At 37.9% G+C, this 25,857-nt stretch overlaps 1 protein-coding gene across 1 annotated transcript in view; it reads left to right on the forward strand.

Annotated features, from left to right (window-relative positions):
• Positions 1-25,857, forward strand: part of stk32a (serine/threonine kinase 32A) — a 51,663-nt gene that overhangs the window by 3,336 nt on the left and 22,470 nt on the right. The window contains exons 3-5 of the mRNA XM_016676386.1: positions 6,750-6,805; positions 8,913-9,064; positions 18,086-18,259. Coding sequence (XP_016531872.1) covers positions 6,750-6,805; positions 8,913-9,064; positions 18,086-18,259 — 382 coding nt within the window. The remainder of the gene's footprint in view (positions 1-6,749; positions 6,806-8,912; positions 9,065-18,085; positions 18,260-25,857) is intronic.

The following is a 25,857-nucleotide window of genomic DNA, read 5'->3' on the forward strand; positions in this document are numbered from 1 at the left end:
CCTATGATATAAACAGAAACTTTCCATAAGGAGGAAATAAATAAAAATACATCCTAATTTGGACTATTTCTGAGTTATTATCGCGGGGTAATAAGTCATCTGATTGTGTCTCTATTATGTTCATAGTCTGAATGGTTTAAACGGCTGCTTTCAGTACCGTTCCATCTGAGCCTTAACAGACATAAACATGCAGTAAATAAATCGATTTTCAATCAGTTTTTTGCACCAAAGAGTTAATAATAATAAACAAGTTTTCACTGAGGCTCTGTAAGAGCCATATGAATGAAATAAGTAATTATTGATCTGACAAGAGCAGCTGCTTTGACACCTGGTGGTGGGCGTGTCCATGTGGGCGTGGCTGTCATCAAGTATGAATGGAAAGGTGACTGGCATGGTGGCTTTGTGTGTATGAGGAATCGGGTGAGCGGGTGGTCAGTCCTCGCAAAGTTTGGAGCATCATGATCAAAATGAAATAAATCGATAATTGTGACAGAACAAAGAAGAGGTTAGGAGTTGATAGATACACGAACAGATGAGATTCCCTGAGTTAACCCGGTGCCGCCCTCTACCACCTGCCATGTTTTATAATAATAAAACCTGTTTATTATTATTAACTCTTTGGTGTAAAAAACTGATTGAAAGTGGATTTATTTACTGTATGTTTATGTCTGCTAAGGTTGAGATGGAACTGAACATGAAAACGGCCCTTTAAACCATTCAGACTAGAACACAACAGAGACACAATCAAAACTGTCAGATGACGTATTACCCTGTGATAATAACTCAGAAATGGTCCAAATTAGGATGTATTTTTATTTCTTTCCTCCTTAAGGAAAGTTTCTGTTTGTATAATAGGTTTATGGTGCCTTTCTATACTAAAGAAAAAGATATAAAACATCAGATATTTCACAACAAGATATTAACATTCATGGAAAAACTTTACATAACTTTATATTAATGCAGAAACTACGGCGGTCACCGTAAGAAAGGCTTACAGTATCAATTATGCCGCATGAACTGATTATTGCGAGGGAACACAAAAGTTTTGCGAGGTAATGCAAAAGAAAAACATATTTCCCCATGTCCCCTGGAGGGCTCCGTATAATCTAAACATACAACAGTTCTTTTCTTTACTGAAGCAGGGGACACAACCTTTGAATAATAATAAAGAATCTCCACAAATAACAAAGTCATCTTCTTGGTGATGAAAGCTGCTTCAGAGACAGGAGAGGGTTTTCCTTTTGAAGTCGTAGGAACCTAATGATTACACTCTACTTTGCTGTTTTTGCTCAACATTGACGTGTGTATTTCCTCATTGGGTTACAGCTTATGACTCAGTGGAATTGATATGTAATAGGAATGGAGCATCATTCTTACAGTATGATACTTTTCACTGCATGATCTGATGAAGTTTATTCAAAATATGTCCTTATTTAAGCTATGATAACACTATCTATAATGTTCTATAGCATTTTCTATGCATTAATTTTATCACACCAGTCCTGTTTTATTTATCTTACTTGTTTTATATTGTGTGCTGCTTTTTAATAATAATCATCACACCGGGGATGAGGATCTGCATAGGTTTATTTCTACAACATGGCAGCACGGGGGACACTTCTTTAGCAGGCGGTGACATGCTCTCTCACATTTCCCAGCATGGTGGTCAGGCAGCTTACAACAAATGACAAGGAAAGTAAAAATAAAATTGTGCACAAATTAACACTACTGAAGTAGATTCATCATTACTCCAAAAACAGTATGAAATAAAAATGACTTACAAAACTTAAAGTTCTGCTTAATTTAAATCACCAAGAGAAAATATCAATATCCCTTTATTACGTAAAGTAAGAAGCTTATCTCACAATGTTCACAATGTATTCATTCAATTAAAATATATAAAATCACAACAGACAGCAGCCTGTATTTAAATACAGTCGTATTGCATGAAACACTACTGTGGTATCCTCTCTGCAGCAGATCAAAGACAACAGGGAAATATTCAGACAAATTTGATGAAAGTAACATTTTTCTTTCTTCAAATTCACAGTAAAGCTTAAAATCAACTTAGCCACAGTTTAACATTATTAAAATAATTAGAATACATTTCAATATAATTAGTGGAACTGAGGAAGAAGCAGCATTTGAAAGCATCTTAGCAACATGATGATAAATTAGCTATTTTTTTTTTCTGCTGAAGCCTCATCATCCAAACATGATTTGTGCCAGACTCATTAAGATTCCACCAATCACAATATTTGGGAACCAAAGGTAAAAACTGTGTAAAATGCAGTAGTTTCAAAACTACTAAAAGTTCCCATCATGTTGTACTCTTTTTAATGAGATTCCATAAATTATGCTGGATTGACCAGACATTTTCTCCAGTTTAATGTAGTGTGGAATATTGGAGCGCTCTCTCTACCCAACTGTTGCTGTACACTGCCTATCAGCTGGCTCACTGAACACTGCTATGCTCTCAGTCACTTATGAGTAAAACCATTCAGAAATAATTCCTGTTGTAAAATAAACTGAGAGCTATGGCGTGGAAACTAAACCAACCCAACTGATTTCTGGCGACTTTTAGCCTTCAATGTGTTTGTGAAAGTATTGATTACTGATTTGAGCAGGACGGTACAGTACAGCGTCTGTAACAACCTTCACTGGTCAAGTAAGATTTACTGATGAAGGGAATGATGATGTATGGTTTGTGCAACTTGCCACTCCAGTCAATTCTAACATATATTCTCTAAACATGTTTTGTAGCATTTTGAAATGTTTGCTATTAATAAAGTGAAATACCCCAGTTCTTGGAGCCGCCAAGTTAGTTGGGGAACAAACTAGCTAAACTGGGATATTTTTACAGACGTAACATTTATTGCTTGTTCCATAATTGACTATATTATGTTTGTTTGATGTAAAGTGGTTTGAACTGTCTTTTTGGTGACATGTGCTACACAAATGAACTTGACTTGATTCAGCTAACTTTCTGAAATGCCTGGACGCCTTCAGTCCTCAGCAAAACCGTAGCTAAAGCCTGACTCAAGTGTTCACGTTTATAGTCGTTTTTTTAAACTGACTGGGAACAAACTTCCTTCTCATCTCTTGATATGTCAATTTCCAATTCTAATATTTTGATAAGTGTCAGTACTCTGCATGTTAAGTATACATATTAACATCCATCATGCAATCACTGCTTTGAGTAGCAATAAAAATGCTAATTGACTTTTCACTGTCACTCCAAGGTGATATTGGTAACAGTTTCTTGTTGGTTGTTCTGTGAAGCTGTGAATCCATTTGCTGCGGCAAAATGTACATAGTATGTTATTTAATTAACAAATACACAGCACAGAAACACCTAAAGCATTTTAATAAAGTCAAAGAAAAACTGACTAGCAATACCCTTTACTCTCCTTTAGTTATTGACACCCATGACACTTTTTTTTTTTTTTTACCAAAGCAGTTAATTTCTAAAAGAAACATCAGAATTTTTGTGTCTGAGACACAATACAGCTGGGACAAATTGTTTATCACATCAACAGGATACAAAAATGAATTAAATGTTAAAATTTCTGTAGAAATGTTAACATTTAATTTCTGTAAATGATCAAACCACATCCTGTCATTTGGTGCTGGCTGACTTTTTCAGAGGTGTTTGTATGAAGGTAGACTCTGTCAAGACTTGTTTATCTCCCCAGAGTTTGATGTTTGCAGATCATACGTCACCAGGTGTGTATGCGTGCGTGTGTGTGTGTGTGTGTGTGTGTGTGTGTGTGTGTGTGTGTATGTGTGTGTGTTTCCTTCCCACACTGTGCAGCCATGTGAGGTCTTACTTAATTGATTGGCCACTTTTAGTGGCCACCAGAATTTATTCACGGCTGGACACAGACCTTAAATTTCAGTTACCAAAGACAACCGATGTTCTGACACAAAGTGGGCACTCAGATAATTTGCTGGAGTAATAAGACAAAGATTGATAGACAGACATAAAATTCCTTTTACTCCACATTTTAAGACATTTAGATTCGCCTAACTTAATACAAAATGTCATTTAAGCAAAAACATGCGAAAGAACCTACCCATAGATTTGAATTATTCTGTTGCAGCTCAGATTTAAAGATTTCTGTTGATGTTAGACCAAACTATAATCATGACCGGCTTTAGGCTATGACTTTCAGCTAATCAATAGATGAGATTTTAACTTTGAGGCTTTACCTTATTTAGCCATGACTCAGTATTAAGTTTATCCTTAGTAGATTGTTTTAGAGCGATCTATGCTGTCTTAAAAATTAGTGTTCATAAGGTACATCAGGTGCAGGCAATCTGGTCACAGTTGATGGGGAGATGGATGGAGCGGGGCAATCCAGGAAGGAAATTTGTTCCAACCTTGAACATTTCTGTTCAGAGATGCTTTCTCTAAAACTTTGTGGTTTTATTGCAACTAAATGTGAAAGAGTAGGAAGAGATGATGTGTTTTAAGGTGTTGGATGTGCTGATTAAACCACCGCTAGACTCCTGCTCAATCTGTTCGATCACATTAGAAACCCTCTGTCACATCAGATCTGGTTATTCAAGTGAGTGAGAAAGAAAAAAACTGACATTAATGTTTACCTGGAGGCCAAATCCAATATTTTCACAGTTAATGTGTTCTTTCAAGAGGATTCAGATTTCATTTCGTTCAAACTTGGGTCACCACTGACAGAAGGCAGATGTTATGGTTGTGCATATACAGCATAAAGGTGGAAGTGGCATGATTTGGGGATGCGTTACTGCTGGAGGACCTGGTCAGCTCTCCATCAGATGAACTCTGTCAGAAGGTGTTTGTAAAAAATGTAAGACCATTTGTAAAAAAAAATAAACCTAAAGCAAAACTGGAGCCTTGGATATAAAAATATTCAAAAGGAACTGGTTGAGGATTAGGAAATCCTAATTTTTGTAACTTAAGTGCAAGCAAATCATCTTTTTCCAAGTAAGAAAAAAAAAATTACAGATTGATATGAGAATGATTCCTGATAAAGATTCAATATTTAATGAATATCCTAAATTCTACACAACTGTTAAAATTTATCTCTGTAAATATGCTGTGTAACAAACAAAAGAAATAATTAAAAAGGAGATAAATTCTGGTTGTTCTGAGAATTTCAATCTTCTTTTATCCCATTTGTTGAATTGAAGGAGCTAAAGATCTCCAGATTTATCAGAGACCTCTGATATTCTGGCATGAACCAAAATAATCTTCAGCACAAGCGATGTCCACTAAGACTGCTGCATGGTTTCCCTTAAGAGCCATTTCAAAGATTTGAGGGGACATTTCCAGTGCTTTCCTTTTAGCAGCTTTCCAATGTTTGGTTCATTTTGTTATCAAGTCACTGTCTAACAAACACACATATGGGAACACAGCCAGAGCATTTCCCTCTGTCTCACTCCTCTCTATCAGCCACTTTATCGGCTATTGGAAGCGGATGGGGGCTGTTTGTTTCTTGCTGTCATGACAACGAGGACAGACGGTTTTCCCCCTCTGCTGCTGTCCCAGAGGATGGAACAGCTGCTGCCCGTTGTTTGCTCTCATCGGATGACACACTCAAATGATGCTACACATACATTGACAATTACCAAAAACACACTCATGCACAGGACATTTAAAACACTACACTGTGCACACACACAGGGACACACACTCTTACATTTAGCCTGCAGCCACTAGATCAATTGGATGTGACAGCTGATGTTATGCTCCGTTAGTCACGTATCAGTGGCACTTCCCCGTTTCACACTATCTGTGCCGGGGTGTTTACGAAACCTGTCCAGATATAGTCCACATGGGACCAGCTATATAACACACACATATCACAAACATGCAGATTTAGAGTTGCCACTGTCTAAAGTCAACACAGACCCATAGAGGCTTCTGGTAATTACAGTCATTTCACTGCTTAGCTACTGGGAGATCCTGTCCTGATGATTTCAGAGACACAGCTGCGTTCGTGGATTAGATGTGAGATAATGTGATTACAGGAAGACACACAAGGAAGCAAAGGAAAAGAGAGGGAGGAGGTTTATATTTTACTTTCAGTGGCTTGATGTGCTGAAGTAAATGATGGACACTCGAGTAACGGCATGAAATAATCAACATCTGCACAAGAGTGTAATTGGCACTTTGACAGCCTTTCTCTCGTTTAACTCAGCTGAGGAAATCATGAGACCCTGGAACTCATCTGGGAGTCATTTTAAATTTAAGTGACACCTACTAATCAGTTTAGACTGAACTAATCATATTAGGTGGGCCTGATCCTCACACTCTCTGATGTACAGTGGATTTGACTATGAAGTAACTGCATAGCCTCATTCTGGCTGTGTTTATGTCTGTCTGTCCATCCGTCCATCCATCTGGTCATGATCTTTAATCTCCTTCCTGTCCAGTTTTGTATACTTGTTCCATATTCAAACCACTTAAAACTATGTATCAACCTTAGATTTACTGTAAATTTTTATGTTTCTTCTTATGAAGTGAAATAAAATGTACTGGGAAAACTCTGAAAATATGAGCCTGCAAGCCTTGACTTGAAAAATGTGTATGAACCCTGACTCTGCTGTACTTGTAGAACTGAACTGGGTTTAATGACAGTAGATTTCAGTAACTTCTATGCAGTAACTTACCATTGATCAGAATCATCAGTTACAATTTCTAAATGTATTTTTTTGAGTTTCAGACAATGCATAATAATTTTTTCTTTCTGTTTTTTTTGTTACAGTCAATTTTGACCATTTCCAAATCTTGAGGGCTATCGGAAAAGGGAGTTTTGGAAAGGTAAGTTAAAGTTATTTAGCTTTTTTCCACCTTCAACATATTTAAATCAATTACCTATATCCCGAATAATGAACTTAGAGCACTAGCTTCATGTAAAACATACAGTGTCCCTGCAGGCACGTTTTGTTCTCATTCTATGGTATCACAAATTCCTGCTGGTGCCTTGTTGGTAGATAACACTGGCACCATTTTTCTACTGCAACAGTCATTTGTTCTGATCTCACACAGGCTTTAGAACGGTACACTTTGCTTTCCATCATTCTGTTTGTCTAGTTGGGTGCAACACGGTAATATTTTAGCACTTTTCTCATCTGATTTTCATTTCCTTCTCAAATAATCTGATATGTAACTTGTGATTTATATGCAAATGGTTCATTAAGTAGTTATCTGAATCCATTCATGGATAAAAATTTGAATAGAAATCAGGTATTGTGATAGCTAAGATGATGAAGATAAAAAATGCATCTATGTGTAGAGCTGTAAATCCACAGAGTGTATTGTGTATGTATTTGGTTCCCAGTGAACGATGGGAACCAACATTTTATCAATGTTATAAAACTGTCACTAATTTCAATGTCAATTTTATTCATGAAGCACTTTACAAACAGCTATTAGCTGTAAAAAAAATAGTAAAAATACATAGAAATAAAACACAATAAATTAAACAAACAGGGTGGTAAATTATAATGTTGGGCCTTCTGTGAATGCCAAAGAATAAAAATGAGTTTTGAGGAGTGATGTGAAGTTTTCCAGGCCATCAGCAGATCTGAAGGGTAAGTTGTTCCACAAATTAGGAGCAGTGACAGCAAATGCCCCGTCTCCTCTGCTTCTGCTTCTGGGAACACATTACAGCGGTTTATTATTCGATCGAAGTGTTCTGGAAGTGGAATGGTTGTGAAGAATGTCCTGGAGATAAAAACCAATAAGTGAATTTTAAAATCAAATCCGGTAAGAAGCTGGCAGCCAATCCTGAGAATCCAATACTGGGGTTATATGCTGTCGTTTCTGGGTTCCAGTTAAGACAGAGTAATAAATCCAGTTATACAACATTATGGTATACATTCCAGCTAAGTTTACCTTTTAATTTGTTTGAAAAGAACCAGGGACACAAGAGAAACAAATCTAAGTTTACAGCAGCTGGACTACAACATTTGAAACCACATAGTTCAAAGTGATTCCCCTTCCTGTCCAAAGTACATAATGTATACAAATACACACACTCACAAACACACCACACATCCACATAACGTCAGTGCAAAGTCCAACAGCAGATAATCAGCCTAATAACAGGAAAGGCAAGCTGTTGGATGTGAAGAGTGAAGCGAAGTGAAGCGAAGTGAAGCGAAGTGAGGCGATCAGGCTTTGGGTGATTCATTGTGTCAGTTGGTGCAGAGATCACTCACTTAGACAGCAGCAATCATTGGATTATTGATGCTCCCAGCATGAACAAGAACAACTGCAAATAAATTGGTCATAATGCAGCACTGAAAATTGCAATTATTCTTATCAAAGTCTAAAATGTGTTTCTATCATTTGACATGTAACCAGAAGCCATGATTCCACTGGGTTTTACGTGTTTCTGGTTTAAATCTGAAACACCAGAGCTACTGCATTTCTCAGTTTTTAGTACTTGCCATGCACCAAGTTTTTTCCAAGTTTAAAACTCAAACTTGTAGATAATCTGAAACGTTTTAAATTCATGATTACAAGGAAGAAAAAATGTTCTGAGGATTTCTGCAGGAATGATTGTTGGAGGGTTTGTTGTGCCACATTCAATGAAGATTGATTCATGAATCTCATAAGGATGTTGGCATTTATAAACCAATCAGATAATAAAGAGGTGAGAGTCTATTATCGCTGGTTTTGTATTTGTCACCCATGTAAACATGCTCTCTCTTTCACTGCCAGTGCAGTACCTCTCTAGTTTTGTTGGATAATTGTTAATTGGCAGCTGTTAGAAGATGTTTTAATGATGTGTTAAATTGGTATGCATTATCTTTCAGAATGAGTTCCACATTATACATTATATTAATAACATTTTCCAATCATTTACCAGGGCAATAAAGCATTGATGAGAATAAGCATTACCCTCATATGATCCCAACAGGTTTGCATCGTGCAGAAGAAGGACACCAAGAAGATGTACGCCATGAAGTACATGAACAAGCTGAAATGTGTGGAACGCAACGAAGTGAGAAATGTCCTGAAAGAGCTGCAGATCATGCAGAACCTCGAGCATCCCTTCCTGGTCAACTTCTGGTAAGCACAGATCCATCTTTAAAACATGAGTTGTGGTAAAGATTAAGACATAAATCCTTCCATCCATCCATTTTCTGAACCCCCTTGTCCCTCAGTGGGGTCGGGAGGGGTGCTGGTGCCTATCTCCAGCTAACATTCCGGGCGAGAGGCGGAGACATAAATCCTAATTGTTACAACTTTTTTCAGTGTTTTTAAATAAGAAGTAAAGAGTAAAAAAACAAAATCACAAGAAAGTTGGAACCTCAACATAACAGGGACGTAAACAGAGAGTGGCGCAGTGCACAGACTCACCAGACAAACAATGCCAGTGCCTGCTTGATTGCATGCTGTGCTTGCCAAAAAAAAGACTGGAAGTTAATTTTGTTGGCAGTGCAAGCCCCCATGGGTGGGGTGATTTCCTCTAGAGATGTGCTTGGGTCAGCGCTGTGCCCACTCACCCACCCTCTCCTCTTTCTTTCTGCTCTCTCACTGTGTTGAGCTGGCATAAGGTACGATCGTCCTGTGGTAAGCACTCAAGGTCAAAGACAGGGAGAGACCACCTGCAAGTCTACGCACTGCGTTGAGCCAATTAAATGCAGAAAACTGTCCTCTGGCCTGTCCCTCTTTTCTCTCATCTGTGTCCTCCCTCATTAGCCTTGTCTTCTCACACTTTCCTTTTTGTCTCTCTTACCATCTGTTCTACTTCCTTTCCCCTTCTCTTGTTGTCACTGATCCTCCTATTGGTTGCCACTAAATATGACCTAATATTTTGGGCAAAGTTTTCAAAGCAACAAAACACTTAGTAAAACAAAAATCAAAGGAGCCAGACCACTGTATGTAGGGTTACAAAGAACTTCAACATTTGGAACATCAGTTTAGAACCCTGTTGTAGTGAAAGATCCTGCTTATTCAGAATCATTGCTTCTTTGACGGTTTCAAAGGTTCACAAGAAGGAATGTAATAATATGGACTTTGTAGACTTAATCTATTTGAGGATGACTGCTACCTCTGTGCCTGCTGTATTTCTTGCAGATGATCATATTTAAATCATAAAGTGAAAATATTGCGACCTGAAAATTAATCTCAGCTGGTGAACTTGAAGAGTTTCTTTGTGGCAGCATATTTATTATTACAGCTAATCCAGAGCAGAGTTGGGACAGACAGCAGGTGCATTAGATGTGCTGGAGTATTTCTCATGTATATTAAAGCATAACATAAACAAATATATTCAGAGAAATCCACAGGATACTGTCCCAGCAGCTTATGCAAACAGTAATGATATTTATCATTAAAAACTCATTGTAAGCAAAGTTCTTAGGACTTTTTATTGCATTAAATCTTTTGTGTCTATGCTGGAGAATGAATGGCACTTTGACTGAAAAGAAAGCCTTGAAAGCATCACAAAAAGGTTGTACAGTAAAAATTTCACTTGCTTCAGGGAGTTTTTATTTATTGATTTTGCTCAGTCTTTATATAATAATACCAGTGCATCACATGTGGACATCTTTCTGAGTTGTACCTAATTCAGTCACGTTCTAGGAAACCACACAGCTGTATCACTAGATTCCAGGAAAATTGTTTTTCTACTGAAACAAACTATAGAAAAACACTTATTTATTAAGACATGCAGGCTTAGTAAAGCAGACGGGTACTGTGAAGTCAGTACAGATTTTGACTGTATAGAATAAGCAAAGATAAGCCTGACTCCAGACTTTAGTGTCACAAGTACTGCCAGCAAGCATAATGCCTCCTTTTACTTTTAGTGCTGCAGAATTTGGCGAAAGTTTGAAAGTAGTTTGCCAGCTCGTTGCATTTTTGGCTTGATCTCAAGGTGACCTGGTGAAATACAAGATCACCTAATCCAGTCTAGTCAAAGAAAATAAAATCAAGTTCTCTCACTGCCAAATTGTGACTGAACTTGGAGTAAAATCAGGCCTTACTTTCTGAAATGAAACATAAAAATGTATTGTTTTAGAATACAGAATAAACTTGCTAGTTTTTCAATACTTGGGCCAATTTGCCTGTCTGTAACGGATATAGGTGAATGTGATTTTGCATACAGCTGCAGCTCCGTCCCTGTGCTCAGGAAACATTGGACACAGACTGATGGGAGCTGTCAGTCAGGGGGAGGCATGAGGAGAAATGGTGGGAGAAATGTTGGAGGGCTGTCGCTATTGATCCAACATATCACAGTATGCATGGTTGGCTGCCTGAATCCATCTCAGCGAGGTGCTGAGGTCACTGTGTGCTTGTGGGGGTAGTATTAATGTCTAATGACTATAATTGCAAAACTATATTTAATTATTCTCATTCCTTGCTAAACATTGTTATCCTGCTAAAGGTTATGTATAAAAATAAAGGTAAATTAGATAATTTACAGTAATTAAGATACAGTGCTGTAAAAAGTATATTTTACATTCAGGTTTCTTCTGCCTTTGCTTTTTTTGCCTGATGTACTTGTTCAGATCGTCAAACTACTTAGAGCCAAACGTGAATTCAAAATTGTTTCCTTTTGATGATTTCATTTATTCAGGGTTAATCCATCCACCCATCCATTTTCTTTACACCCTCAGTGGGGTCGGGAGGCACTGGTGCCTCTCCAGCTAACGTTCCGGGCGAGAGGCGGGGTCACCCTGGACAGGTCGGCAGTCTGTCTCAGCAGGGTTAATCCCTAAACATAATATCTAATGGTAACAGGTGGCAGCAACTGTCATTCATAAAGAAAAAGAAGAAAAAAAAAGAAAAATAGTTTATTGGGGCTATGGATGAATTTTCTGTGGAGATCTGTGGTGCTTTAGATGTTCTGCTTCTTTCGATGGCCTCCTGGTTGAGTCTCCACTGTGTTCTTGGAATAGACTTTGACCAGCCGCTTCTGGAAGCTTCTTCCATGTTTGCTCTGTTTGGAGATTATGACTCTCACAGCTGTTCACATGAGTCCCAAAGTCTTAGAAATGAATTTGTGGCACATTTACACATCAATGACTTACTGTAGTTTTTCACCTGTCTTGTATTTCTTTGGTTATTGATTGGGTCATGATATGTTGCTTTTGAGATTATTCACGCTACTTGGTGGGTGTGGCTTGTGAAATTAAAATTTACTTTCCGAAGAATGTGGTTAATGACAGAAAATGCATGATTTCATGGTTTAACATTGTCTGGCAGTTGTAGACAGCTTTTTTAATTAAATGAAATTATAAATTAAAACCCTTTTCTGTTGATTTCTTAGTCGTCTGGTAAGAGATGATGTTCTGAAACATTTAAGAGCAACAAAAAAATTGCACATAATGAGGAACATTTTAAGGGAGCCAATTATTCATAGCAGTGCAAGTCAAATTCAGCCTGAAGTTATTATTTCTGTCATCTGTGTAATATTACAAGACAGAAGTGTTTCCTCGGACAGAGGGGACGGTGGCGCCTTTTGTAAGGACATGTTCCCATTAACTTTTGAGCCCCTGTGGTTTCCTGAGATGTCCATTACTGAGTTGCCGAGGGGCACCGCTGTCTCTAAGAGCTCGGTGCAGGATTCGCTCCCATAAGACTGAGTGCCTGAAGGCCACCAAGAGGTCACATTGAAATGCATGTGTGGCAGAGCAGAGACAGCGAAAAAATATTAGCTGAAGAGTGCATTGGCACATAGGGGACCAGGAAGAGGCTGTGAAAGGATGCAAGCGAACCCGCACAGTATAAAGCAACCAGGCTCAGTGCCAGGAAGGCTAATGAAACGTCTGCAGCACTTCAATATAATGTACAGGCGCTAATCTGAAGCATAGCTGCGGCTCTCTGCTCTTTGTTGAAAAGTTGTTTCAAGAATCAAGCAACAGCTGCTCTTGGCTGTCAAATGTGATATTTCTAGTTTTATTTGACTCTAATAGCTGCAAAATACAAACATGACATGACATATCATGAAATAGGATGAAAGTATCTGTCTCCACTTTCTTAGAAAATGAAGGCACTTATCTTGATTTTAATATTTACATAAGACTGCTTACATTTCCCAGCATGTTCCATAACACAGATTGAAACAAGTTGTTAAATAGGTTAAACTCAATCAATTATCAATCTCACCTGATTGATCTCAGCTGATGTCATTGTGCACAACTTCTCACAAGCCAGACCAATAAACTGAATAAAGAACAACACAAGTACCAGGTAAAGAGATTTAGATTTTCCTTCTGTTGGACGCCGAGTAAGTTTTATATTAATAAGATGATTTCATGCATTTTCCTGCATTGTAGATTTTGTAGTTTGAAAATTAAAACCCTCCATAACTCTTTTTCACTTCGGGTGTTTTGTCAAAGCGACTGCAGCCTCCGTTCAGAGCAACATGACAGAAAGGAACACAGAAACATGCTGATTGAGACATTTCAGAGGAGAATGTGTTATTTTTAAATGAAATACTTGAGAGTCTGAAAAACTACAAACGTTGTTACATAAAGAAAAATTAGTGGTGTCAGTTTAATTTTATTCTGATACATAACTAAAAGATCCAGTTTCAAACTGACTGGAATTCTTATCAGCTGAGCATTTTTCACAACATAAATAGTTACATAATCAGATAGCATATTCTTAGAATAAATAATCACTTAGTTACAGATACTAATACAATACAATACAAATAAGATTAAACTACCATCTATTTATAAAATAAATATATTTTTTTTATAAAATAAAAAAAAACTTGAATCACATTTTAACCTGATGCACTGCAGTTAACTACACAGCTGTTTTCCTGACAGAAGGCAAGAAAAATAACAATTAAAGTTCAGTTTGTGTCTCCTAAACACTTGTGACAGCAGCCTCTTGGGTTGTTTCTCAGCCGCAGCCACCTCTGCTGGGTTTGAGGTATTTACTCTGAGTGTGTAGGTGTGTGTGCGTGTGTGTGCATGTGTGATGCAGAGGTAGGATGAAGAAAAAAAGACAATAAGGGACTCACTAAAAACAGAGGAGAAACAGAGAGGAGCAAAGGCTGTTAATCAAAAGATTAATCGACAGAGTAAAACAGCTCCTGTCCAATAAACACAAACTGTAGTGTAGTTCATGCTTTAGTGTACCAAAAGGCTTTTCTGTTATCCTGGCCTACAGTTTGAAGCTTTTTCTTTCACACTGTTGCACTCAATGAAACTTCTAAGGAAAAATTATGCAATGCAGTTCCACTCAGAGCAATTACAGTGTTGCAGAGAAGCAGTGAATATTTGCCCTGATATTTGTTGATGCTGTTTAAGAGAATTAACTAGTTTTATAATCTGTAATTGAGTGCACAAGTTTCAATTTATCCTGGATTTTCCCAAAACTCAAACTGCATATGTCACTTTGACCAGTGAAGGCTCAGCATTTAAAAGGAGAAATGACAACAAAGTGCATTTGAGGTGGATTTATTAAAGAACTGCAGATCACTTTTGCACCAACACCATTACACAAAGAAACTGGCTTTTATATCCTGGACAATTTCACCAGACATACCAAGAAGAGGGCTAATCAATATAACAAGGAATAAACATTATTTACACAAACCTAACACCAAAACAATATAAACTATATAAAAATCCCCTTCTCACCCTCCGCGGGTGGTCTCTCTCTCTCTCTCTCTCTCTCTTTCATCCTCTGAGCTCGGGTCCTCTACCAGAGGCCTGGGAGCTTCAGGTTCTCCTCCAGTATCTTGGCTGTGCCTAGAACTGCACATTTCTGGACTGAGATGTCTGATGTTGTTCCTGGGATCTGTTTGAGCCACTGCTCCAGTTTGGGGGTGACTGCCCCGAGGGCCCCGATGACCACAGGCACCACTGTGGTCTTCACCTCCCAGGCCTTCTCCAGTTCCTCTCTGAGGCCCTGGTATTTCTCCAGTTTCTCCTTGTTCCTGATGTTGTGGTCACTTGGTATTGCTACATCCACCACAACGGCTTTCCTCTGTTCTTTATCCACCACCACAATGTGGTGGTGGATAAAGAACCACATTGTGATTCTTTATCACAATGAGCCTCTATTGCTCTGGTGTTTAGGGCCTGTTCCTGGGCGGCCAGGATGAGGGCTCTGTGCTGTCCTTGTGTCCAGCTTTTTCCAGCCATTGGTAGGATTTCCTGATATGATGCTTTCATGATGGTTCCTCCAGTACCTCGTCCTCTGTTCCCCATTTATCCATGTGTCCGCTTATCTTAGCCGCTATGATGCCTGATATGAGCTTCCATGTAGAGAGACAGGTTATTGGCCGATAGTTGGATGGGACTGAACCTTTTTCTGAGGGATCCTTCTGGATCAGGATAGTGCCTCGTTCAGCTTTGATGGTTCGTTCATTACTGGGGCTACATACCCAGTCTCTGGGCGGGTAGTTGTAGTTAACTCCCCCCTGTCCTGACATCCTCCCCCTTGCCGTAGCATTTGTGTTGTACCTCGTCAATCTCAAGTTGTGATAGCAGTTGCCGTTTGCGGATGTTGGAACACTCAGTCACTCCTTGCTGATTCCTCCCGTTAAATCCTGTCTAATCCCATTACCTCACTGTTGTTGCTGTTACTTTTGTTCTGCTCTGGCTCCCTGTGTACTCCATGTTCTTTTCTTTTTAAGTTTTTGGTTTTTCATTTTTTAAGTAATTGATTTTTTTTATTTTCAAAATCAACTTAATGTCTCAGCCTGCTGCATTTGGGTCCATCACCAACACACAACATGACAGTTAATTATGACAGTTAATCTTAAAATGTGACATTTAAGATTAGGAAATTGCATCAAATCAATAAAAGTGTAAGAAGTTATGTCTGATTTAATATTGACTGGAAAAAAGTGCATTTAAAAGGTGTCTGTTGTAAATACAGCTGCAGGAACAATAGTTAAAAATCTCATGATGCATCAATGCATCATGATGTTTAACTTAGACAAATTGGAGGGAAAACACACAATGCTGCAGGCGTGTGTGTGTGTTCATTGTTTGTTAAATGCGTGTGCTTCCTCTCAGAAGGCATCTCGCAGATAGTCTTTCCACACTCAGAGGCCAACGGCAATCAAATGTTACGTTGTCTCAGCATTATCTGAGCCTTACCAGACAGTTTGGAGTCAGCTCAATCAATTCCCATCCATCCACCCAGTGCAGAAAAGCACCACATACACTTTATTTGCAAATCTCCCAGAGGGGGTGGTGTTTACCAACGTGGCAAAAAAACTCATCCTTGGTTACCGAGACATGAGTTTGAGCCAAGATTATGTTTTTTTTTGCCAACCTTAACCTCTGTGGACTGAATACAGTGGATATATTGATGGATCTGCAAGGGGAGGCAGTACATTTAATGTTTTTTTTTTTTGTTGTTTTTTTTTGTCTGAACACAATTGGGGTTTTTTAACTCTCAATTTCTATTGTTCTTTCTGCCATCATGGTAACTAGTTCCTGAAGTCTTGTTCACTGATGTTTAGAGGAAAGGTGACGTAACACAGTCGTAAACACGCTCCTGTCAACTGTTTTGGAATGTGAATATTTGTAAAACTAAAGTTTAGCCACTTGAACGTTAAATATCGTGTCTTTGTAGTTATTCAATTGAATATAATACTGATGTGTAAATCCTTATATTCTTTTCTTATTTATGTTCACAATGTCCAAACATCATTGGAATTGCGGTTGTAAAAAATGATGGTTGATCTGAATAGAAATGTTGCTATTCACAAAATCCTTCTAACCACTTACATTTCACAGACTGGGTGTCCGAACATTAAAAAACAATTCAGCAGAATTAAAGATTATCTTTTGATCACAGATGTGATCACAAAGGAGATTGTTTTTGTTTTTTTTACCCTCTTTCCTCGTTTGACTTTTAAAACTCGAGAAACACAAAGATGATTGTGCTTTCAATTTAGAAAGAAAGTGGTGATGTTGTTTTGAATTACCATAAAATTGGAACATTTTAATCCTGACATAAAATGGCAGATTTTTAAGGATAAGCGGTGGCCTTCAAATAAGGTTAAACCATTAGGATTAGAGAAGAGAAAGGGAGCTCACGTGTCTCCTATTAGGTTCTTAGATATATACTTATGGATCTGTCGCTCTATATATACATTTCTAGGCTATTTAAGTCGTTGTTGGCTTGTTCCTAACTTGCTATTTTATCTGTATGGTTCTTACAAAAGCTCTTAGAGCTATTCCCATGGTCAGCTCTGAAGTCTGAGGTTTGTGGTTTAACAGGTTATAGGGTAGATAAACTCAACCGTTTGTTTTGTCAAACCATTCATGTCCGTTCCTATTGGCTGATTTGATTCAGTAGCTCAAATACTGAATACTAACATAAAACTAGTTTTCCTCTGGAAGATAACTTTGCAGAATTCTTGAACTAAATGTGGAATACAGGTTCATCTGAAAAATGTGAATATACTTGAACAGGTCAAAATACCAATACTGATGTAATAATAATAATAATAATAATAATCAATTTAATTTGTACCGCACTTTTCATTAGAAAAAATCTCAAAGTGCTACACAGTGCAACTAAAATCATAGATAAAATCAACATCATAAAAATCATGTGGAGGCAGAATAGGCACAGAATAGGCACATATGTGATGTGCCTGTTTGTGGATTTTGGACCAATGACTTCAGCCTCAGTCCACTCCCTCTTTGTTGTGCACCTTTTTCTATCACACTTTTTCCTTCCACATAACTTCCCATACAGCACTCTGTGAAAAGCCCGTTTCACCAGTAATCAGCTGCCGTGGTTTACCCTTCTTGTTGGGAGTGTCAGTGACTATCTGCTGGTGTCAGCAGTCTTCCCCCTATAACACAAGATGTCTGTTTTAAAATGTTTTGTTTTTTTTCCATCTTATGAAATATTTACATTTTCTCAATTTTTTGTTTTTCCTTTTATGTCTAGATAACACACAAGTTTCAGTTCTTGGATTAAGTCGCTGGAAAAAGTGAAATCTTTCAGGATATTCTAATTTACTGAGATGTATTGATGTTGTTTCTGTACATTCATCTACTGAGCTTTTCCCCTTAAGCTTCTGTTTACACGTTATTTGCTCATAACAGTTATCTGATCTTATCTTGCTTGACCCATGCTTTTGTTCCATCACAGGTATTCATTTCAGGATGAAGAGGACATGTTTATGGTGGTGGACCTGCTCCTGGGGGGAGACTTGCGGTATCACCTTCAGCAGAACGTCCACTTTTCAGAAAGCACAGTGAAGCTGTACATCTGTGAGCTGGCCTTGGCTTTGGGTTACCTTCGCAGCAAGCACATCATACACAGGTAAGATGGATTCAGGATATTTTTCATTGGATGTCTGATCCCATCAGATTTTTAAATAAATCTTGTCTGCCACTGTGCAGATGGTTTAGCATCAAGCTCAATACTTGCTTTATCTTGATCCAAACACCATTGTTACTGTGAAATGTACCAGTTCAGCAGATGCTGATAGGCTTATGCTCCTTTTAATTTGTAAGATGCACATTAGCTGCTCTTTAAGCAAAAATATTTGCTGCCATGGCAAAGTAACAGACTTGCAAAGCCAAGTAAAGCCTGTTCCAGCCAAATGTTATCTTAGGTTGTTAAAGTGTTTCAAAAACAATGCAATGTGATGTCACTGCAGAGGTATATAAAATACAATAAAGGTGAAATGTTGAAAACCTTAACTTCCTCTTTTTCAACACAACCACTCTTTTTTTTCCTATCTTGTTATGAAGACTTTGCTGCCACAGCCAGTGATTCTCCTACTGCTGTAGCTCCAGTTTTAAGTAAAAAATGTCAGTAAGATAAATTGGTAAATGGATGTTGGCGCTGAAGACAAATACTTAAACTTAAATGACTATTACCATTATCGAAACCAGTTCCAGAAAGGTGACCTTCATGTCATATTTGTAAAATGTTTTTATAAGAAAATAGAAATTTTACTTGAAAAATCCTAATTATGTCAAATTTCGACAGTTTTTTCAACAAAGTGCTCAAACAGGAATAATGTGAGGAAGTATTTATGGCTTATCAGGGACTCTTGTGCAGCATTTTTGAAATTATATTTACTACTTTGGCTGCAGTGGAGAAAGTGAAGTGCTTTGCTTTAATCTTAAAATAGAGTCATAAAGACGTTTTGATTCCAGAACCATACTTAGTATGAATATACATTAGTTAAGTCTTTCTTTTAAAAGTCAACATGAAATCTATGATCTGAAAAATCTAAATTTTTTACAGAGATTTTAACTTGTGCTAAAATCAAACAGTTCAAAGAAACATTTTGAAGTTTTTGTATTTTACCAATATAATGTCACCCAAACTTCAATATTTATTGACAATTTAGGCAAAGTCCTCCATACATGTTAAACTAACTTTGGCCCATTTGTGTTTTGTAGATTTTTATTTCCACGTTCAGTGGAAAGAAAACTTTCTTTAGTTCAGATTAGGTCATTTTAAATATATACAGGCCGTGACCTTCTAGCATCGTCACTATTCAAGTGACATCCTGAGTTAAAAGTTTTTCTGAATACTTTAAATGTTTTTTTGTTTCTTTTTTCTATGAAAAGTTTATCACAAAAGTGTTGGGAAATTAAGCTATACTTGCTTTATACAGTTCTTAATTGACTTCTTTTTAATGAGAATGTTTACTGGAATGATCCTTGGTGAACATTAAGACAGAACAAGTGAATGGTACGTTGTTCAGTATTCTGCAGAAGTTAATGAGTGCTCTACTCCATTTAAACAGAGGATTAACTGGAAATGAAAGTTTTGACAGCAAAATCTATTCAATATAACTTAGTTCCCTGACCATGAAGCAGGAATGATTCAATAATTGTTTCTTTTCTTGATTTTAAATTACTTTAGGTAAAACTGAATTTTGTTGTCCTTGAAAAATCTACAGCAAAAACTGTATATAAAAAATGTCAGATTTGTGAATTAGCCTTGTAGACTCATTCCTCCTCTCCAGTGACTGAGCAAAGAGGTAATCATAGAAATAAAAGCTTTCTCAGATCATGACTAATAGGAAGCATCACTGCAAAAGGGAACACTAATTTATCAACACCCACAGATAACAAATTACACCACTTAACGTTAAGCAGGCTGCTTGCTCCTGTCTGTGCTCTTAACCCTCCACAGTAGAGTGGAGAAAGGGAAATAAATAGGACAGATTAATAATTTGGTTATTCATGCACTCCTCTGACAAAATATGAATATTTAAATCATGTTTTCTATTTCAGTCCAGGAGAGGACAGACTTTCAGCTTGATGTGCAGGTGCTGGATGTTGTTTGTTTAGATGGCATCAACATCTTTTCCATCTGCATTCATTAGCTTCAGATTGGAAGAGCGGTGGAAAGTAATTCACAGCTCATCTCTATGGAAATGGAATGAATAAAGTTCCAGATTGGAGGAGTTTGGTGTGACAAGTGAAAGATGGATGTCTTCAGAATCTGTTTCTTTATATGCAACTCCTGGATGTATACATTCCCTTTTTGATGCAGTTTGGTGGGTGAACTTTATTTTGTAATTATGAGTGCGATGATGACGATGACGATGATGATGATGATGATGATGATGATGATGATGATGATGATGATGATGATGACCTGCCAGTAAGTCACATGGGGTTTGGAAACATAGTAATGTTGTTACCAACTTCTGATTGGGACAGAGTGTGCTGTTCAAAGTGATGGATTCAAATCCACATTATGACAGTCTAATTTATTTACTCTGTTGCTCATATGCTTTGCAATTCAGTGATAAGGGAATATAACCATGTTTTATTAAATAATCCTCCCACATTGCCTCTATTTGCATTCTTCCACCTAAAAACATGATGAGCCCAAAGTTTTCAGGTGCTGGACTGGAAGATTCATATTTTGGTTTTACTGCTGTGGCTCAGAATTCTGACTTTAATCTCAGAATTCTGAGATTAAAGTCAGATTAAAGTCAGATTAAAGTCAGATTAAAGTCAGAACTGTTTTATTTGTTTTTTCCAGTGGCCCCATTCCTCTTCCGTAAAAGTCTATCTTTTCATTTTAACTTTAAAAAATTGTTTATTTAAAAATAAGTCATACTCTGTGTGCAAACCTTTGAAATTCTCGTCCTGAGTAAAACTATGCAATTCTTCTCCCTTTGTATCAATACAATATTCTTAATGTTTTCAGTTAAAAATATTTTTCTTTACATAATAATGTTGTTTTGCTCAGCACCGACATCTTTCTTTAGTTGGTGAGGCATTATTCCCCCACCAACTTTTTTTGGTGAGCATAACTAGTATATTTATAAAGTAAAAAAAAAACAACAAAAAAAACTCTTTTGCTTTCAGATAAACTTCATATTTCTGGTTTGTTTCCAATGTTTTAACACAGCGATCTGTGGGGGGTTTGAATTATTAACAATGGACTGAACCTCAATTAGAAAACATCTTCAGAGACTTGAAAAGTCTTTCCAAACAAGGGCAAGAACAAATGGAAAGAGTGTGTGTAAGGGGAAGTGTGTGTATGCTTTGCGTTTCATTGGTTGAGTGCCTCTTTTACATCAACAATGATCATCTATGGGTAAATCCTCAGGAGATTGTTGGTGCCTCCTGGAATCATTGTAATGGAAAGACTTGGATATTGTCAGTTTGCAGTTTACACGTCAATATGAAGCTCCAGCTCATTTAGGAATCGCTGTGCACTTTAGGGATGTTGGTTTCTGCATGTGGCGATGGTGGAAAAGAAAGTTTCCCTTTTAACTGAAGGAAACCTCCAGAAGGGGGATCAGTGTGAGGAGCTGTCTGTCACAACCACCTGGGATTTACTGGCAGTAAGAACCGACGGCTCCCTGCAGGAAGGAGATGTGATCGTTTTAGTTAATCAGCAGGATGTGTTAGTGATTTTAGTAATTCATACATGCCTCAGAAAGTCAATTGATCCAAACACAAGATAAGATAAGATAAGATAAGATAAGATAAGATAAGATAAGATATTCCTTTATTAATCCTGCAGTGGGGAAATTTACATTGTTACAGCAGTACAGAGAACAGAGCAGAACCAATATAAAAATCTATAAAAATAATAATAATACACAGTTTAAGTATATTTTTTTTATTTTTTTTCATCTCCTGGATTTGTCACTACCAGCAACAGAAACAAACCAATAAGCTTTGTTGTGGGTACAACATGGAAGTGGTGATGAAATGTGTGTGTGTGTGTGTGTGTGTGTGTGTGTGTGTGCGTGTGTGTGTGTGTTCCCCCTACTAGGATCACTTTAATGTATTTTAAATTAATTGAACTTTACTGTTGAAGCATCATGTCTACTTCAGCCACTTAAGCTGCACTCTTCATGCCTCTCTACCTCTCACAAACACACACACACAAACACACACACCCACACACACACCCCCCCCCACACACACACACACACACACAGTTAAAATATTCACATTTCCTCTCACTGTCTATTTAATTGTAATGATTGCTGTTGCTTTTCCTTGTTTTATTCCCCCTATTTTAGTGTTACATGTGCAGTTAACTGTTCCTCAAGGTAGCTTATTTTTTTCAATAATTTATTTACTCGTTCGTTCTCCAAGGCCTTTCTGTAGCTGCCAAAAAGTTTATGATTTTCTATTTGATTAGGTGAGGACAACTGGATCAGGCTCTTCTCACAAATTGTTCATTTGGAGAACAGATCACATTTGCAGATTGAATGGTGGAAAGTCATCGCTCTTATTTTCCATCAACTGTCCTGACTGAGGAGAATTTGTCACGTCTTCAGCAGAGATTTCTTTATTCATGGAGTATGTAAATGTTTTATTTCACAGCAGAAGCAGAAAAGAAAACCCGGATAGAAAGGAGAGAGAGAGGCAGTGGGATAAAATGTGAGGGTGAAATTCTATTCACCTCTTTCATAAATGCAGATTAAGATGCCAGCTGGTGCAAGCTCTCCAATTTCCACCTCGAAATGGTGAACTGAGCATTATCATTGTCGAAAATCTCCTCTGGTTCAGCCCATCACACAACAACAGATTAAATAATGGGAGGAGTACAGTGTCCCGAGCATGATGGACTGTTGGAAGGGCGAGCCTGCTCCAGAAAGATCACTAATTGTATTTTTCCCACATGCCTGCTCATACGAGGAAAGAAAGAAGGAGAATTTTTGAAGACAGCAGTGTGTTCAGAATATCACACAGAGGTACATGAGAGAGAGAGAGAAAGGAAAAGACAAAGGTAGAGACTCAGAGAGCCAGGAAGAAACGGAAGAGATGACAGCCAGAACACTGAATGTTTCTGACTACCTGAATTATTCATCGCTTATAATTGTGATGTGAGTTTTGGCCTGAACTTTTTAGCTTGCCGTGGCTGCGTTCGCCGTCTGCCAGGCAAGCTTCACCTCAAGCGCTGTATTAAACCGTCAACCTGTCAAGCTCAACTTTGCTTAGAAGCTATAGTCTGCAGCAACACTCTGTGTTTGTTAATGAATAAAGGATGAGCAAAAAGAGAGTTTTATATGCATAAATGTAAACTCAGTGATGTGCAAAACGACATGTACATGCACATCAGTTCCAAGCTCCAACTTCTCACAGCTTCTCTCAGCAAAAGGAAGAGAGGTAGAGTTAAAAATGCAGCAGTTTATTGGATTGGACCGGTTAGTCCCTGTCTGTGGAGTGGAGCTTTCAGTTCAAAGAAAGCTGCTGGCCCCTAAGTGGCTGGTGGGCGTCAGCTCTCAGAGCAGAGTGATTCAGACAGCATGTGCACGACATATTTCTCTGCATGGCCTGCATGTTACACAGGCAGCTGTGGTTTCCTGCCTTAGTGGCACCTGATGGCGAAGATGTATAAAACTCTCCAATTGCTCTGCAGTGTAACCTTCAACTTTTTTTGGGGGGAAAGGGGTTACCTAAATGAACAAATATAATAAAATATGACAGGAACCTTATCCACACCCATTCCTTCCTGCACATTCTTTCAGTAATATGTTCTTTCTCATGTACTCTCCCCTTTTCTCCCCATGGAAACAGGTGATTAATAACTTTTATAGTAATAGTAAAGAACAGAGTAGTAAATGAGAAACATTTAATTACACTTAAGATGTGAGATTATGCTGCTACAGTAAAACTGTGCTTTTCACACACTGTCCAGTTGCTGGTCAGTTTGACCATTTAACTCTTTACTCTCCTCTCTGATATATAACAAAGTCAAAGAGTGATGAAAACATTCCAAAATCATTTTGTAAAAATGTTTTAATAAAATCAAAGAGGATTTTATTAAAAATCCTCTTTTTTAATAAAAGAGGATTTTTTTATTAAAAAATCATTACATTGTTACAAGAAACAATGTAATGAATCTCTATATTTTGTTAGTTTGACGGCCTGAATTACTGGCTGTACGAACCTTTAAACGTCTAGTTCAGTCCCAGCTGCTGAGATCAGTATTTGATTTGAGAAAACGGCTTTGCTGTTCCAGGACTTGTGTATGTGAGTGTATAAAAGCCTCAACTCTCAGGTGTGTCGGCAGCTCCAGTGACAGTTCCGCATCATATGGCCAGGTAGAGGATTAGCTTACCTTCGTCCTCTCATAGCAGGCTGTAATGAGGTCATTAGATCCTGCTAATAGCTTGTAAGGCCAGTCAACCAAAAGAAAAGCCAGAGGGATCAGTTTGCACTGAGTAAACCTGGCCCTTCGTCATGGACTTTTAAAAGGAACACCAACATTTTAGCATGTATGATATCAGAACTTTTCTACGCCACACTCAGGACCAGGAATTATTCTTATTTTGCTTTAGACTTCCAAACTCTTTTCTACTGTCCTACTTTGTTGATAGAAAATGCAGATTTTCCACGTCTAGGTGCCACACACAGTTACAAAGCGCTAAACATTTAGCTCTTCCTTTGGCTTCTTTAATTCATCTAAATGATAATGTGGATCCTTGGAACTGTTTTTGTCATAATGCTGTTGTTCACCCCTGAAATATTCTTAGTCACAGTTTTAATTGCTGCAGATGGCAGAGGTTCACCTCATCTAGCAATCCATTCTTCACATAACCCTGCTGTGACCGGAGCTGCTGCAGACCCATCTGTTCCTCAGAACCAATAGATGCTGCGCTTCAGTTGTCCCAGGATACCAACACATGACAAACTGCTGGGGGAAACTAACAGCTGCTAGTTTCTTACTTCAATCCTTTTTTTTTTTTTTTATACAGTTGAGATGAAAAATGAAGAGTACTTCTTTGTTGCAAAATTTTGCTTACATGCATTATGTTTCAGTTTTTTATATCTTTATTTAAATTGATTGCAACGGAGGAACCAGGATAATGGATTATGATATTTTCTAGAGGCTTCAGAGTCTCCAAGGTTTATAAAATATTTATTATTTTAATTGGAATGCATAAAATGCAGAGCCATGCCAGCTGAGTATTCCAATTATCACCATTTCATACTTTGTTTACTCATAACTGCAGAATTACTACTTAAGTAGCAAAACAAAGAATTAGGTTGCATTAATAAATAGATCTTTCTAAAAGTAGACTTTAACAATATAATGTCACCCAAACTGCAATATTTGGGTGTCATTTGTCAAAAGTCAATTGGGAGGAAAGCCAACTATAATTTACACATCTGGAGAACCGTTCTATATTGTACATTCAAAAACTTCTGCAGAACAAAGGAGATGAATCCATTTTTAACAGGAATTGGTGTTGGGGGTGTGGGGGGGGGAGAAACCATCCATCCTTCCATCCATCCATCCATCCATCCATCCATCCATCCATCCATCCATCCATCCATCCATCTATTTTCTAACACCCTTGTCCTTAGTGGGGTCAGGAGGTGCTGGTGCCTCTCCAGCGAACGTTTCGGGCGAGAGGCGGGGTCACCCTGGACGGGTCGCCAGTCTATCGCAGGGCAAGACGGAGACAG

Source organism: Poecilia formosa, unplaced genomic scaffold (assembly GCF_000485575.1).
Source record: "Poecilia formosa unplaced genomic scaffold, Poecilia_formosa-5.1.2 Scaffold133, whole genome shotgun sequence".
Taxonomy (NCBI): Eukaryota; Metazoa; Chordata; class Actinopteri; order Cyprinodontiformes; family Poeciliidae; genus Poecilia; species Poecilia formosa.